At 41.5% G+C, this 16,844-nt stretch overlaps 3 protein-coding genes across 8 annotated transcripts; 1 reads left to right on the top strand and 2 right to left on the bottom strand.

The window, feature by feature from the left end:
• Positions 1 to 1,438: 1,438 nt before the first annotated feature.
• Positions 1,439 to 3,512, bottom strand: ppp1r3da (protein phosphatase 1, regulatory subunit 3Da). Of its 2 annotated transcripts, none has more exons than XM_035645886.2 (2): positions 3,382 to 3,512; positions 1,439 to 3,051 (listed from the first exon to the last, which is right to left on the bottom strand). In XM_035645886.2, the coding sequence occupies exon 2, from the start codon at positions 3,021 to 3,023 to the stop codon at positions 2,100 to 2,102; it is 924 nt and encodes a 307-aa protein (XP_035501779.1). In that variant the 5' UTR covers positions 3,024 to 3,051; positions 3,382 to 3,512; the 3' UTR covers positions 1,439 to 2,099. The 2 variants fall into 2 exon arrangements, with proteins under 2 accessions (XP_035501779.1, XP_035501778.1); XM_035645885.2 differs by lacking the exon at positions 3,382 to 3,512 and adding an exon at positions 3,166 to 3,308.
• Positions 3,513 to 4,130: 618 nt separating this feature from the next.
• On the top strand, positions 4,131 to 7,483 carry fam217ba (family with sequence similarity 217 member Ba). Its single transcript, XM_035645887.2, has 4 exons — positions 4,131 to 4,266; positions 4,353 to 4,452; positions 4,575 to 4,639; positions 4,721 to 7,483. The coding sequence occupies exons 1-4, from the start codon at positions 4,160 to 4,162 to the stop codon at positions 6,129 to 6,131; spliced, it is 1,683 nt and encodes a 560-aa protein (XP_035501780.2). The 5' UTR covers positions 4,131 to 4,159; the 3' UTR covers positions 6,132 to 7,483.
• On the bottom strand, positions 6,770 to 12,337 carry ttll9 (tubulin tyrosine ligase-like family, member 9). Of its 5 annotated transcripts, none has more exons than XM_035645882.2 (15): positions 12,153 to 12,335; positions 11,810 to 11,856; positions 11,591 to 11,683; positions 11,386 to 11,497; positions 11,067 to 11,252; positions 10,923 to 10,991; positions 10,686 to 10,776; positions 10,492 to 10,532; positions 10,309 to 10,396; positions 9,985 to 10,043; positions 9,658 to 9,854; positions 9,013 to 9,072; positions 8,313 to 8,426; positions 7,893 to 8,017; positions 6,770 to 7,721 (listed from the first exon to the last, which is right to left on the bottom strand). In XM_035645882.2, the coding sequence occupies exons 4-15, from the start codon at positions 11,428 to 11,430 to the stop codon at positions 7,651 to 7,653; spliced, it is 1,146 nt and encodes a 381-aa protein (XP_035501775.1). In that variant the 5' UTR covers positions 11,431 to 11,497; positions 11,591 to 11,683; positions 11,810 to 11,856; positions 12,153 to 12,335; the 3' UTR covers positions 6,770 to 7,650. The 5 variants fall into 5 exon arrangements, with proteins under 5 accessions (XP_035501775.1, XP_035501772.1, XP_035501774.1 ...); XM_035645879.2 differs by having other exon boundaries at positions 12,087 to 12,334; XM_035645881.2 differs by lacking the exon at positions 7,893 to 8,017 and having other exon boundaries at positions 12,087 to 12,337.
• Between the last annotated feature and the right edge of the window lie 4,507 nt (positions 12,338 to 16,844).

Below are 16,844 nucleotides of genomic sequence, written 5' to 3'. Positions count from 1 at the left end.
CATCATAACCCTTTTTCTTCTGTTCTGGATGATACAGCAGGAAACCTAATTTCCCATGAGCATAATTCTTCTGACAATTGCTGCAATTGCCTGTATATGCTTTAGGGTTTGGGAGAGTTCAGGTAGGGCTGGAGACTTCTTTTTTTTAATTAAGGGCTCTGTAATTATTCATATTATTATTATTATAAATAATTGTATTGGCAGAGTGAGGGTCTAAATATCCTACATTCAATCACATTACATTCAGGTTCCTCATCCACATGTACCCTACATTCACAACTGGTTGTCATCACAACATCCCCACCCACACAAACATATCCATGCTAATCACACTCATATGGACATATATGAATGAACACAAACCCCACCACCCACTCTCCCCCGCACAGGACCAACTGGACAAGACCAACTCGAAACACAGGGTTCCCTAAAATAAAAGGAGATATTACAGCTCCACCCAGTCTTGTAGAATTCCTTAAATCATGCTTCATATCTTGAGTTGGACACTCAAGTCTGTTTGCTACGTGATCACAGATAGCCAGTGGCAGCGACTGTTCCTATACTGGACATTACAACAGACAGATGTCTAGATTTGTGAAATGTCAACAGTTGAATGAACATGCAGTCCCACAGAATGCTCTGGAATGATGCGGCCATAAGGCTGACATTAAAGCAGGTTATCAGCACGCTGGCGATGTTAGGGTATTTCAGGTAGAGTGGGACAGGACAGCCAGGCATTAAAACTCCTCTACTGTCAGTTAATTTAATGACAGAAACAGTAATAATTTGCTAATTAATTTTAAATTGTAAGTTATGTAAATGTATGACTATGAAGAAATTATGGTAAAAATATAATACTATATTATACTTTTTTTTCCTTTTTACAATTTACTGTCCATTCCCATCTAACTACCATTATGACCCCAGACCAATGGTATACACTAGCAGTGTACTTCACTATTACAATACTCTGCTGTAGTTAAATTAATGTATGGATACAATTTGGAACAAACACAGATATTTGAATGGATATTTTCGCTTGCTGGCATGCATGATGAGTCTTAATGATACAGTAAGATTTCCATTTCACCAATATGCCAAGTGGTGACAGGAGTTCATGCTGGCGTGATTTCACTGTAGGCATGTTGATGAGGACCTGTATAAATGAAGAGAACATCTCTTTAGTTGGACTTTCATAGAATCTTTCTATAAAAAAACAATGCCTCCATTATAAGGCAGAACAACCAGGAGCTTACTCCAATTTATCTGAAAACATCAACAGAACAACCATTAAGTCACAGAAGCTAGGGACAGACAGCTGGGAGGTGGTACTTGACGTTTCATCAAGAATATAAACAAGAGGGCATTTGCCAGCCTCCAGCTGGTCGGCGCTCGGGCCCTCATAATACTGCAACAAATACATATTAATCATACAATCTTAACATTTTGAGTGATTGTGCTTTATTGTTGAAAAATCAAGCATTAACTTTTCATTCATTAAAAGACAGTAAAATTGTTTGGACATTTGGTTAGACTCAAAAATAAACTCTGAAAACAGAGCACATTGGTTCAGCAGATCAAATTCCTGCATTGTACAAAACTATTCTCTGTGTCAAATACCCACCTGAAAGTGCATTCATTTCATTTCAGTTTTCACTGAAATTTATGTAACACTCAGTGAGTGTCATCTTCATGGGATGTTCCAACATTAAAGTACATTTTTTTTTAAATTTCAATAGCCAGGAAAATCAATTAATAAAGTGCATTAAAAAAGAACAGTGGTTCTACAGTTGTTGTTAAGTGTATGTGCACTAGTGTTTGTTAATTTCACTCCGCCTACGTTTGGTAACAGTTCATCTTGAATATAACTTTATTTAAAAAATCCTCTGTTACAGAGGTCTATGCTGTTTTCATGATCTCCGGATAATGCGTCCAGATATTTTCAAAAGTTTGCCATTCGCATATTAAGAACGCAGCAGGAGATTGTGCACGTCTGAAAGCAGCTTAACATAATGAACATTATGTGACAATGCAGTTATATGTTTTAAAGTGGACTTGCTAACAACAATCCTAAAGTGCTTCTGCCTTTAGTAGGCATCCTAAATGAAGTGCACCATGCTATCCTCGCATTCTTTGGGCACAGTAAGCTTGTAGTTATGGCAAACTAACTTATAATTCTCGCCATCGTTGTTGTCCCAGTATTCCTCCCCACAGACTTTGTATTTGATGGCAAACTCTAGCTCTGCTCCTGGCTGCAGGAAAGGAGGTACAGGCAGGTGGAAACGAAACGTATCGCAACTGAGTTGGCCCCCTCCCCCTTCCCACGTCTTGGTGACGGTGGACACCCACGAGGCCTTCGTTTCTGTGGAGCTCTTCCACTCTGTGAACGAGTAGCGAGCTGTGACATCTTTCTCAAAGTCCAAGTTGATGACCTGGGTGATTCCGATGACACCCAGCTCGAAACACAAGACCCTCTCCAGACACACTTTCCGCTCGCAGAGACGATGCAGGAATCCTGGCCGGTCGCCAGGTTGCTCTGAGAAGAATGGCTTCATGTATGGCAAGGAAATCTCCAGATGTTTTCCGTCCGCCAACTCTGCACCCATCAGCAATCGAAAGGTAACGTGATGTGGCACAAGTGGATCCTCTCCAGATCTGAAGAGTCTGATGTCTTCCAGGTCAAGCCCCAAAGAGTCAACAAACCGCACGCCTACATTTCTGCAATGTTTCTTCCTCTCTGTGGTGGAAGGCAGCGAGCGTGACCGCTGCCTGATGATAGGCTTCGGTGTTGGTTCACAGGAGAAGCTGCTGTGGAACTCTCTGTCCCTTAGCAGGGAGACTCCGGGGCTCGGGGGACGGATTGGAATCGGCTTCTTTACCGCATTAGGTTTATCTGCGTGAAGCATTTCAGTCAAGTTGATAGTCACGCATGGCCTTGAGCTACCAGCAAAAAAGCTGGACAGCTGCTGTTCCGATTGTGTAGGGGGGATCCTCTCTTGTCCTATAAACCACCCTCTATCCATGTTCTGTAAGAACTGGTGTCCTGCTCACCTATAATGAAAGTTATGAAGCACAATTCATCATTATTATGTCACATTCATCACCAAAGGCATATTGACCCAGATCTAACTCTATAGTGCTCATTCATTAGTTGTTGTTTTTTACCTAGACTTGGATGGCGGTGCCCTGCAAATGTGAAAGAACAACAATTTTCTTTGCAGCACATTTGGAAAAGAGGGTGAGCGGGGGAGATGGTGGGCGTGCACCTCGGGAGTACGTGCCTAAAGCAACGCACCCAGCTCGTCTCTCTCTCCCTCTCCGAACAGTTGCAGCGTTACTGAAACGCGCCTCGACGAAATCAGACACTGACCATCAGCTCACCATGTAAAGATACGAAGCGTGAGCTGCGGGACGTCGCCTTTCCGATCCTCCATTTAAAGTTGCGGTTATTGGAGCCGCGCGTTTCCGTGCGCGATGACGTCAGCACCGCTGTGCCTCGGCCGCGGTCGCGTAACGCTGATTTGTAATCGAGCGACCGCGGCCGCTACTCTCCAACTTACAGTCACGACCAGACGCTGCTCTCGGTGGAGCTCTGCTGGCATGCGCGCAGCTACTAGGAAGCTGCAAAAGACAAAACGGTTCGACAGCAGTCGGTGTCACTCACTGGAGAGCGTCTGGCGCGTCTCATCCGAAAGAGCGACGGGGACGCCCGAACTCCAAGTCCCATGATGCACCTGTGACGCGCCACTTCACAGGCGGCGAGCCAGTCAGCAGCAGGTAAACAAACCTGTCCGACTCGGCACAGCGCGCCCAACAGAGCCTACGCGCTGTTTGTGGCCGCCTCGCGTGTTTAACCGCGACAAGGATGACAGGCGGAGAGGAGACGCGTCCGCTGTGAACGTCCCGCCCGAAACAACCGATCGTTATTTAAACACAGCGAGGAGGCGGCGCGACGACGAGGACGAGTTCGAACCGGCCGTGGGAAAATCGACAGTCGACATCTGCGCATGATGCATTGCACCAATTTGGAGAAAGCTGGTGTTTCTAGCCTCGTTCGCAGAATAGAGTATCCGATCCGAGATGTCGGCTGGGTTCTTTAGCTACCGCATCGTTTCGTTGCGCCGGCCTCCACACGACGGCCCACCTGGCGACCCACAACATGGGGCCCATCATGCAGGAACGCACATCATCCACGACACTGAAACGCGTCGTCTCCAAAGAGAAGATTCGGGTCAAACATACGGAAAACAGCGGACCAGTGACCAGGTATTGCTGAACGTGTGCATGCATTTCAAAGAGAGTTACACGTGTCGTGTTTTGTCTCGAGGCAAACCTGTGTCATGTTTCCACAGTTCAAAGAAAAGTAACAAGATGAAGAAAACAGTGGGCCAAATGAAAAATGGCCTCCCAGGATCAGGTCAGGATAAGGACACGGCAACAACAGTGCAGAAGGCGAGTCAATGAGAGATTATAATGCAGCATTATTGTCTTTCAATTGAATGAACATAATCTGTGTTATATACTTCATAAAACGTCGACATTATCCCATAATTTTTGCAATGATTGTTATACAGGCTGCACAGTCAAATGGTGGTAGGATGAAATCGGGCACTTCACGGAATACAAGCAAACTCTCCAGGTATGTGCGGGAAGGGGTCTTAAGTTCTTTACTGAATGCTTTGCCTTAAACTACCTTGCACTTCTCTGTCTTTTTTCACAGCCCTGAAGACGGAGATTTGAGACCTCAAATCCGCAAACGGCCATCTGTGCACAGAAAGGAGGAGAAACAAGAAAATCAAAGGATGTCACAATGCGGTAATGAGCTGCAGCCGAATCGTGCGGGGATGGGGAAAAATCGGCGCGCCCTCTCTCTGCCTCTGTCCCCGATATCAGGGCTACGACATATGCCAGCACACCCCCTAACACACTCCCCAGCCCCCACCCCAGAGGCACTACGCCACCACTACAACCAGAAAGATGATGATACTGACAGTGCCAGTGATCTGTCTGACTCTGAGAGGCTGCCTGTGCTGCCCTCTCCTTGTACCCCCTGTACCCCTCCTCACCTCAACCTGCGGGCAGAGGTCATCAACACAAATGACTTTCCCCCAGAAATCCCAGGACCCCATGGGACTGTGGGTGACGAAGATGAGAATGAGAAACCAAGCTACAGTTACCAAGACTTTCTGCCTCCTCCCTTCAGCAGCTGGAGCCTGAGACAGCTGGCAGTGTTTCTTCATACGGAGGGACGTGGTGCCCCCCGGCCCAAACCGGTAGGGACCTTGGAGAAGTACCTGGAGAGGCTGCTGAAGCTGGAGTGGCTCCAGATCCAGACAGTGCAAGCGGAGAGTAGTCGTCTACCAGGGAGTCGTCCAAGGCCACAGGGCTTCCCCTCTGCCACCACAGCTCACCCACCCAGGCCCCACACAGCTCCACCGTCCCGACTTAACTCCCCTAAAGGGTTGCGCCAAAGCCAGCGAGCCTTCCCATTTGCACCTGTTAACAACCCCCCATCCCCTGCCTCCACTCAGCCCCAGCCCTCCCGCTTACCAGTTTGCCCTCAATGTCACATTCGTTACCCGATGTGCAATGGAAGCTGCTCTGCCTATGCCTACCAGCGCCACTCACGGCTTAGCCCACTGCTCGAGCACAAAGCCAGACCTGGGGCGCCAGTAAAGCGGAGCAGTAGTGAGACCCGGGCACCTTCCACTGACGGTAGGAGCCCTGGAGGACAAGGTGGTGGTGGAGGAGGAGCCCAGACCCCAGTTAGTCCCACAGCTGGAAAGAGTCATCTCCGGCACATGCAGGCCACAGGCAATGCCCGAAAGCAATCCCAGGAACCTGGTACTAATCCAAATTGTAGAGGTCAGGCTAGGAAAAGCCGCGTCAGAGCAAACTCTGAGACGGACGTTAAAAAGGTGCCTGGTGACAGTAAAGCAGCCAGTGCAGAGAAACGTGTCTATGCTGCAAGTAAGCGAGAGGTCGTCACCTCCAAGAAATCAGAGGTGGGAGGTCAGGGCACTAAAACTTCATTGAAAAGAGCTGCTAAAGAGCCGCAGTTGCTTTCCAAAGCACCGCTTACTAGTAAGCAGAACGGCAAAACAAAAAATGTGCACTTTGTTGCAAAGTAACCCTTGTAGATCTTCAGTATAGCGCTTCACTTAGTGATTACTTGGTACAGGAGCTTGAAACGATGCTTGCTGTCTGTGTAATGTGTGTAATACTAACATGTAACTGTTGTACAGCAGTCTAAATCAGTCAGTTGTGTACAGCCTTCAAAAGGTCAAAACTATCAAGACACTGAGTAGCCAGAGTAGAGATAGGTCACGTGACACTAGAACAGTTATACACTCACATTTCATCCAAAATGTACAGTAATTATAAAGTCAGACTGTGTTTTGATAAAAGGCTCATTATGAACCTCAACACTACTGATTCTAAAAAACACAGCTCCTATGTAAGCTAAACTCTTGCACTGCAATCACGTCTTGTCGTGCAACTGTTGAAATAGGCATAAAATAAGCAAATACTGTACTGTACTTCCAGCATAAATAATCCATAGTGAAGTTAAACACAGGTCATTACATTTAGTCATTGAAGACGACTGTAGACGTTAATAGTGGAGTTTTGATGTTAGAATGTAATTGCTTTCGAGGCTTTTACTTTACTTAATATTGCTTCATGTAATCTTTTCTTTGGTGTCCCCTGTTTTGAGACATATTCAGTTAACGCACCTTTGGCTGAAAAGAAGGAGGCACAATAAGTGGTGTGTACTGCTGTAATGTATTTTATTTCAGACATGGTTTTACATTTTTTTCTTTTACAAGGGCTTTTCATGTTTGAACAGCTTGAATTGTAGTGTACGATAATAAACTGTATTTTGCATAGACCCGAGCTCTTTATATGATTGAAGATGGTGAAATGTTTGCTACGAATGTAAATGCATATTTTTCCAAATTTTATATGCCATAGTTCTATTTATGAAACGTGTTGTGTTTGACTTGTATCCATCATGGTCGTTATTATGTTTACATTGTCATGCACAGAAAGGAAAACCTATTTGATGAAAGAGCTGAATGTAACGTCTTGTCTAATGCTGTTCCATTGGCCACTCTGAGGATTCAATGAAATATTTATTTTATTTATTTTCAATTGAAAAAACACATTTAAATTGTTGGGCTGCGACAACACTCGAAGTCTGTAGAACACTGTATTTACATTAGTGTCTGATGTGTTTCCTGCAATTTGACCATGTGCAAATGATTAATTGGAACACTTCATTAGTGTAAATGATATCTCTTCATACTCCTCTTGACTCAATATTCATGTAAAGTATCAAAGCCATAGATAATGGCCAAGGAGTGGTGATGTTATTATTCATGTGTACACTACGTTGACACGCACGCAGAAAGATTGTATGTATTTTCCCAGTCCTGAATGCAAGTATTTGAATGGCATAGAAATAAATGTTTTGCACACATGACCTATTTGTGGCATTTCTTTGGAGCACTAAAGAATTTCTACACAATTCACATCCGTCCTCTTTAGTGAAAATTCCAAACAAAACAATGCTTTTTTTTGACTGGAGTCACTATAATGACAAGGTCTTGCATACCAACTACTATGATTGCAGCATATAGATATGTGTGATTACGTCCTCCTCTGTCCTGGAAATGGTTTTAGAAGCTGGCGAAGCTGCTTCTCTCTGTCATTCACACACCCTGCAACAAAGACAGTGTATATTTGCAGTAATTAGTGATAATGTTCATGATCAGAATGATTTCCCACTTATCCTCATGATCCAGTTCCATAGCTTTAATTGCGTGTATATTTGAGCTTACTTTTATCCCAGAAATGGGGTGCATTGTTGCCTTAAAGACAATGTGTGTTACCTAAGTGTGTGTTGGCAGTGAAACATGAACTCCCAAGTGTTTCTAGGTTGACGTCTTCTCTATAGACAGGGCCATCGTTCCACATGAGATCATAGCCACCCACCCTTTTCTCTTTGCCTGTCAGCCTAATGAGAAAAAAAAGGAGATAATTGGAACTCAGCAGCAGCAGTGTGGCATATAGAGAAAACCAAAACTCCTCTTTTTGCCTGTATAAAATTCAACTTGTGAGCTGAAGTAAATTTATAAGTGATGCTTTTACATTTCTGTTTGAATGTTTGCACCGATGCTCATAACTTCCAAAGATGTCGTAAATATACTTGATGGGTTATACATCAATAAAGAATGTCAAATGTCAAAAAACAGGCACACATTGTTCCTGATGACAATAAGTTAAACACACAATGAGGAAGAGGCCTTTACCTTCCCTCCATATCAACAACATTCAAAGTGTCGTCCAGCAGTCTGTACTTCATCTCATAGTCCTCTTGACTACTGGGCATGTGCGATGGAGACGCGTTTACCTCAATTAACCACCTGCAAAGAGATGGAGATGACATTCACCAAGCATTCGCAAATCCTTTTGAGTTGGCATTCAAGAAGTAGCCGTCACAGTTCACTAAAGATTGTTCGCCACGGTGATGGCTGGCAGTCATGATGTCTCCCCACTGGCAAGTCTATTAAAGGTATCAGATGATTGGAAAAAAGGAGTTTCCTGATATCTTGAGCTGTTTGCATGAGCACTGGTAACCTTAAAGCTGTGTTGTGTTCTGCTCCCTGACTGGATCAGCTTTTCATGCTTCACGTGGACGCAAGACAAATGAGGTGTTGAATTTCTAGTTAGCTTTTTCCCCCCCAAGAAATTCAACCCCTACCCCCTACCAGCGGAATGACTCAGTGGTGGAAAAAGTAGCGCTGGCATGACTGTTGGCTGTGTGTTTACATTGACTCCGGAAGGCCAACCGTATAATTTGGCCTTTCTTGGGGGATGTTAAAGTTAAAAATACAGTCAAAAAAGGAATATTAAATACTTTGATATGTAATATGATTACTATAATTTAACAAATGTTCAAACACAAATTCAAAATAATGCATTACATCCATTCAAGTTTTAATAAAATACCTTGGCCTGTTATCCCTATCTTGTCCTTCCTTTTGGTTTGGGTGTATTTTTTTGAAATTGCTGGGTGCAGATGAGACCATTTCAGAGATACAACACACTTGAGCATTCTGTCATTTGTTTGTGTTTCACACTTTTACACTCTTCACACAGCCAATTCATGCATACTGACCTACTGAAAGACACGTCCTGTTATGTAATTCAAATATTTACAATTGTTTGCAGACTGTGTGTGGTATCCCTCTTTTGTCACATACTTTAAAGCCTGGTTGTGACAGTTGACACGTCCGGGTGAAAGAATACAATATTTGCATCGGAAACATGCACCATCATTAGTGAATTTGTGTTATTATTCACAGCAGTGTGTAATTAGTTATTGCACACCTGTCAGTTTTTTCAGATACACTGTTCTGTTGAGAGTTGTGAGTTTAGGTTATTACTACAGCACACCACTGGCAGATTTACTGCTTTGTTCTGACATATCCATGATGGCTAGTCAAACATGTACCGTGGTTGCCTGTCTGTGCATGTGCTTTTCTCTCCTTATTTTTGAGCATGCATGCCTTCGCATTGCATGTTGGCAAGTGAAAACTTGTAGCTGGTGATGCACTGTGTTGTCATGTGGACACTGTGTGTGCGACCACTTACGGTTTGAGGTTTTGATCCAGGAGAACGTCGTACCCATAGAGCTCAAAGCAGTGTTTGTCATTTATCATGACCTTTTGTACACTGAGGAGACTGCGGACAAAGATGTTATCCATCTCTTTGAACAGGGTTTCTACAATCTCTCTGCCGTGTTTAGCAGTCAGGTATCTCCGAAGCTGCTGCATCTGCCACTTACATCCCTATTTAGAGATGGATGAAACAATTCAGCAATAAAAAAAACTGAATTAGTTAAAGGGAAGACATTTCAGAAACACTTACAGGAAATCTAACAATCTGTTGCCTATTATTTGAGGGTCTTTAATTACACACCTTTTCAGGATCATAGTCAGGTGCTGTTCTTTGAACTGCCACATTGGTGAGATGCATATCTAAAAAACAGGCATTAAAGAGCATTTGGGAAGTGTAATGCAGTAATTGTCCACAAGAATGTGGATGAAGGCAACAAAGTTAGGAACAACCACCTCAGAAATTGCGTCAAAGTGAGCTATTTAAAACTAACTTTGGGTGAATATTTCATTAGACAAAGGCTCAAACTTTTAAGGGAATTGTTGATACTAAAAACTCATATTCATGAATGTTAACGCCCTTAAAATGATTGGTGACAAAATGTAATGTCACCAAACAAAAGGATACACTTGTCATCAATACTGCTAAGGGAGAAGCGGGTGCTTGAGAAGCGGGCAAAGCCATCTCGATACAGCCAGGCCTTCAAGGGGACATACTGAAACATACACACAAGCACATACACAAATTCTTTCATGCAGAAAAACCTGCATTTTGTGCAAAATATTGTGATTTCCAAGGTTCAGTACATACCGATGTGACCAGAACATAGATCCTCAGATCAAATTTTTTGCCTGTGGAGACAAAAAGCAGAGGAAAAATTGACAAGAATAGTTAAAACTAATATTTGGTCACTAATCCTCTTGTTTAAAATTATTTTTTAAGAACAATTGATGATTGTTAAAAATGGGATTTACAATAAAATGTATTTTCATCCAGTTTATTACCATTAATCAGGTAGGGGTTCTCTATATAACGTTGTGCCACATAGCTTTCCACTTGAGCTGCATCCTTCTGTTCCTCTGAGCGGGGGCCATCCTGTGTGAGCAGAGTATTATCAATCTGAATGTGTGTGTGTGTGTGTGTGTGTGTGTGTGTGTGTGTGTGTGTGCGAGCGCGTGTATTATGTCAGTTTTAGTCATTTAATTCACACCCAATTCCTCGATGAAATCAGTATGCATTACCTTCTTCCAATCCATGATATCTTTCAGTTTCCTGAACAGGAAAATGCCTTTCCCTTGACATTTTGCAACCTAAATAAAAATACTGATTAATTTTTTAATACATTTGATTGCACTGGATTACATCTGTAGTGTACTGAAGCTAACCGGCTTCATGATCCAGATGCTGCCTGGGCTTCTTTTGAACTCCTCCACTAAAAGATGATACTCGCTGGGCAGTACAAAGGTGCAGGGGAAAAAGTCACATTTGGATGCCTCCATGTGGCCAGCGTCTCTTTCAAGGTTTTTCCTGTACCTCTTGAGGTTTTTCACCATGAGGTTTTTGCGAGACAGCTGTAACACAAAACAGAGAAACACGGGAGAATGCTTCATAATTTTCTCATTTGAACAAAATATGTCTACTACTGCTAAACTCTCCAGATTGTAGTCTCACAGCACGCTCGACTGATGCTGCACTGCAACTCACCTCATAATGGTTGCGAAAGTGGCTTATCCTCACATGTTCCTCCATGAAGAAATGATCGAAATTCTCCCGGAGCCAGCCCACATCACACCAGTTGAAATCCCATTCGCAGTCACTGCGGGAAAGAGAATAGGTATCATACGTATGTAAGCCGGTAAATTGCGACAAGGATGCTGGTGTGACCACGAACACAGAACACCACACTCACTCTTTGACTTCGACCCAGCCTGGTCTCTGGCGCAGGACACTCTGTATGGTGTTGAATGGGCACAGTTTGAAACGCACACAGCTTCTTCCTTCCCTGAGGAGACAATGGAACAGTGTTACCAACTTACCAATAATAGTGGTAATAATGGTAATAATAATAATAATAATAATAATAATAATAATAATGATGGTAAATGGTAATGGTAAAAACAACACCCACCGCTCCTCGTTTTTGCCACAGTCATTTGAACCTTTGAATCCAGACGGCTGCAAAGGTGAAGAGAGCAAACCAATATTTAGATCCCAAATATTATCATTATTGTTGTCCTCTGGCTAGCTACCTTATTACTGTCTTATGTTTACACGCTAACTCTAGCCTAGCATCTGTTTGTGTTAGTTTAGCTAGCACGAGCTAAGCTAAGCTAAGCTAAGCTACATCCCATCCGTCACTGTTCTCGTGTAAAACAGAAGGACGAGGACGACGCGTTTCTCTCTACCTTGTTCTTGGACATGGACGCACGCGCCGTGTGCTGGTTGCAGGTCACGGTGGTGAGTGCAGTCACCTTTCAGAGTCCAAGTGAAAATTCACCCTGCGGTGTGAGTGTCGCCCGCTGAAGGTCTAAACTGGATTTCTGTGTTGAATTAAGATGAAGAGGGTTGGATCGGGACGTTGAATAAGAAGGAAAGATGGACGCGGTGATCAAATGATCAAAGGGCACTCGCTCTCTTGTGACCTGTGATCAGCAACACGCGGTTACCATGGGTACGTAGCCATGGTAACCACACATCTAGCGTCAGACGGGGGATTGTCCTACTGTTGTCTCCGTAGCGAACCCCTTCAACCGCTTTATACGTGATCTAACACAGGTTTAGGTACATCTAACTGAAACTAATGACCCAATGAGGTTTTAGTGTGAGCTCCTTTTGTGTCGAGGCGGACTCCGAGGAAGGTTGTTTGTGTGTGATCATTTTGGAGGGGGTCAAGTTTGTGATGCCGTTCATCTCTATTGCTCAGTTTGTTATTATTCAGATTAGATTGACTATTATGAGGGGTTTCTTCTGTTATTTCGCTCACCCTCATTGATGGTTTAAGGTGTAGTCATAATATTTCTCATAATTGAAATAGCTACTGAGAAATGACAGGGAAATAACATAATTTCAAATATATATATATATATATATATATATATATATATATATATATATATATATATATATATATATATATATATATAACGGTTGTTATTATCGGCTAAAAATCTACCACACAAATTTGAACAAGTCACTTTGCTTTTCTTTTTCTTTGCTGGTTGGCTCACACCCATCATCAATCCTCAACTTACAATAAGATCACCACCCTGTGGCGCCAGAACCTTGAGTACAATAATACTTGCAGCAAATGTTTAGTAATTTCCCTTTATTGCTATTGTGTTGCCCTTCAACATTAATTATCATCTGCATTAAAAACATGTCAAATTATTGACCTATATCTATTATCTTTAATAACACATCCATTAGTAGATATGTGAATGAAAGTTAAATTCAGTTGGCTTAAGGTCAAAATTTGTTTTCACTTTGGAAATGCAAGGATGAACATAATTCCCAACTTACTCACTTATAATTTCATCATCTAATTGACAATATGATATTCTAACATATGTAAATCATCAGAATGATAGTAAATTATTAAAGTTCTTCTAATATTATTAATGACAAATGTGACCGACCAATAAAACCACGCAAACAATTTTTCTAAATATGTTTAAGAACAACACCAATTTTTAAGGATTCATGTTGCGGACGCTTTTCTTTGTATGATTTTCAATGACAAAACATGCCTCAGGAACAAATGGCTAAGCGATTGCACACACTTATTTAGAATGACAAGAAGATTACGAAAGAACAATCTGGATTGGAAAGAGGGGGATCATACTTCAAGTCAAGTCTAGTCAAGCACATCTTTTTTGTTCCCAGAGGGGCATTGGTTGTGCAGGAGTAATAACACAAAATTAAAACACACAAGGAAATTAGATACAATAATACAATACAATAAAACTGTTTGTTTTTTTAAAATGTTCAAACAGTTCATAAGTACTGCTAAATGTTTATATACTTCTAAAATTGAAATCACTGCTTACCAAGTCAAGTTGATATTTTTTAATGGAGGTTAGAACTGAAATGGCTGAAAGTATGATATCAGTGTTTGTGTCAGTTCGTTTTGGATGTTACTTTCTTTAACAATAATTTATCATAAAACTCAGACGGACTGAACTGTTGAGTTTTTTTTAAACAGAACATTGGTTTAACAATCAAAGCTCAGCTTATTAGCAATAATAGTGCCCAAAACAATTTCCAAATACTGACCATAAATGATTGTGCTGACTGGATGTTGACATAGTCTTGACATCTAAAATAAATATACGTCTTTAAGATTTGTCGCAAATAATTCCAAACAGGCTTTAAAACCTCATCTTTAAAAAACAATATATGGCAGGATCATGGGGGCGTTTCAGGCAAGGATAACCACACCATCTGCGAACTTCTCAATGTGATGGTTTTCAGTCTCCCTGCCGCAGCCATTAGTCTACAGAATAATCACCGGGTGATGTTGAAGTTAGTCCAGAGAAAGTCCATTCACCCTCACTCTCTGAGATCTGTTTGTGAGCCATTGAGCTTTGGTTGTTTTGGCATCAATCTGCTCAATCTGAGCATAATTCATAGGAAAATGTGCATTTTTTTTTAAACTCCTCATTGCTGTTACTCTCAGGAACGTTCAGAGCTAGATTCCTGAGAAAAGCTGCATAAATGGGTAAATCATAATTCCCCATATGCTTATTGCTGTGCCTGTTTCTTTCTCAGCCACCCATCACTAATCAAACTGTAGGCTACTTTAGACTATAGCATAAATAATTAGAACAGGTTAGAATTAGGAGGGCTCTTCTGAATACTGTATAGATGTATGGTTTGTCCAGCTCCCAACGTGTCCCCAGTAGTAAAGAACATAGTCTCAGCAGTGTGTAATAGGATTGCTCAGCTGAGCCAAAACCCTGTCTCAAAACCTTGCACCATTTGGATAATCATCGTAAAACCGAACACATTTTTGGAAAAACTGTTATTCTTTTTATTTCTAAATTTAGGTTTTTATAAACAATAGCAGAGATGAAGAACAGACAAGGAAATCTAATGAAATGTGCCAGTGTCCATATCATATTTCCAAAACAGCTGGCTATAAGATGGCATAAATTTTCTTTCAAATTTCATCAACATCCTCTGCTTGGGCAAGCCTCCGAAAGACAAAAACAAGAACCCAGGTGTTTTTTTTTTTTTTCAGTAGAGATCTACATAATTTAGTTTCCAAAAAGGTGTCAATAAATACTCCTCCAGCTCCTTCATATCAGTTGGAGCTACATGACGTGTCTAATAATGGATGGAGAATGAGAATAAAATTACGAAAACATGTCAAAACCTGTTGAATTGTATGACACACACACACAAATATATATATATGTATATGTTTTACTTCATCTGCTACATGGCCATGCCCTCAACTTCTCCCTCTATCTTCCTGTGTGTGTGTGTGTGTGTGTGTGTGTATGTGTGTGTGTGTGTGTGTGCGTGTGTGCGTGCGTACGTGTGTGTGTACATGCGTGTGTGTGTGTGTGATCTGGCAGAGTGGAAGGGCTTGATTTACAGTGATAAGATGGCAGCTGGTGGCTCTGCTCTGACTCCAGCACACCTGCAGACATACACGCATATTTCCTTAGATAATTCTAATTTTCCAGGAAGAGCATTGCATCCAACCACAAACTCCCTTACTCTCAAACAAAAATTATTGTATTGTCCCTACCTGTCTTCCAAAGTCAAAGTTAACCCTTTGCCAGGAGTTTTTATCTAACACAGCATTACATACCAGTTTTAATTTCTTAAGCCTTAATCATCAGTTTAACTTTTGGGTTTAAGTGTCCAGCAGCTGCTGTGCTTATAATTTTGGCCAGCAATTTTCTTTCAAGGATTACTGGTATCTTGGAATGGAATTTTTTTTCCAAGGATGTTTCTATGATTCACAAGTTGAATTCCAACTCTTTTGTCCAATTTACATTGAGTGGCGTGATGGGGTATGCCATGAGCCTCAAGTTAAGCCGCTAAACCCAAAATGGGCCAATGGAGGGCCGGGACATTGCAATTGGATCTAGATCGAAGTTCATTAGAAATGAAGATGGTATTTGAGCAATGTTGCAACAGGAGTCCAATCAGCAGGGAGGTAATCAAAGCTTAGTGCAGCAAAGGTTGAATGTGCGCCTTGAAACCAGTAAACCAATCAGAGATTATTCATTCTTTCAGATGGGTGTGGCCCCCCTGACATCCAGACCAATTTTCATCCTTCCTGAATTTTGTTGGGCCAATTACAACATTTTAATCATTCTCACAACATTCATGTTATATATTTCTATGTCATTGCCCGGTTACATGCAGACCAGCTGTTTGTGTTTGTGTGTGTATGTGTGTGTGTGTGTGTGTGTGTGTGTGTAATGTATTTTTCCCACCAATCAAGTTTTTGTAATTAAGCTGAAAATATTGATGACATTGATGATGAATAATATTTTAATGTCATAAGGAACTGTAAAAATGTGTTTGTCAAGCATAGCTTTGGCTTTTTTTCTTTGGTTTAAAATAAAAATGAAATGTGATTAGAGTTCTTATTCTATTTATTATGATTATCCTGCCTATCTGCATCAACACATCATTACTCAGGTATTTGCAGTAAATCATATTTAATTGGTATGCTAAAAAACATTAACAGTATAGTACAGTAGAAATTGTATGGGATGTAAGTGTATATTTAGATATACAACAGTATACCATATCATTGTTATTAATAGTTTAAATATGATTAGTTGTGGTAATTGTAATAGCAATAATGATAATATAACAATATTGGATAAATAATGTGCTCAGCACTGTCACCTCACAGCAAGAAGTTTCAAATGCAGGTTCTATGTGAAGTTTGCATGTTCTCCCTGTGTCTTCGTGGGTTCGCAGATTGGCGTTAGGTTAATTGGAGATTCTAAATTGCAATTGGACTCTGAAGTCAATATGTACATCAGTGCACTGGCATGTGCAAGAAGGTAGCATAGTTTGGGATAAAATTTGCCATTGTGACAAGAGATTGTCTGTCCTATATGTCACTGCTCTATATACTTGACTACAATACTACAACTACAATATTCCACCAATGCTGCCACCCTGGTTTTAGA

Source organism: Scophthalmus maximus, chromosome 3 (genome assembly GCF_022379125.1).
Source record: "Scophthalmus maximus strain ysfricsl-2021 chromosome 3, ASM2237912v1, whole genome shotgun sequence".
NCBI lineage: Eukaryota > Metazoa > Chordata > Actinopteri > Pleuronectiformes > Scophthalmidae > Scophthalmus > Scophthalmus maximus.
This window is presented reverse-complemented; position numbering and strand designations above follow the sequence as displayed.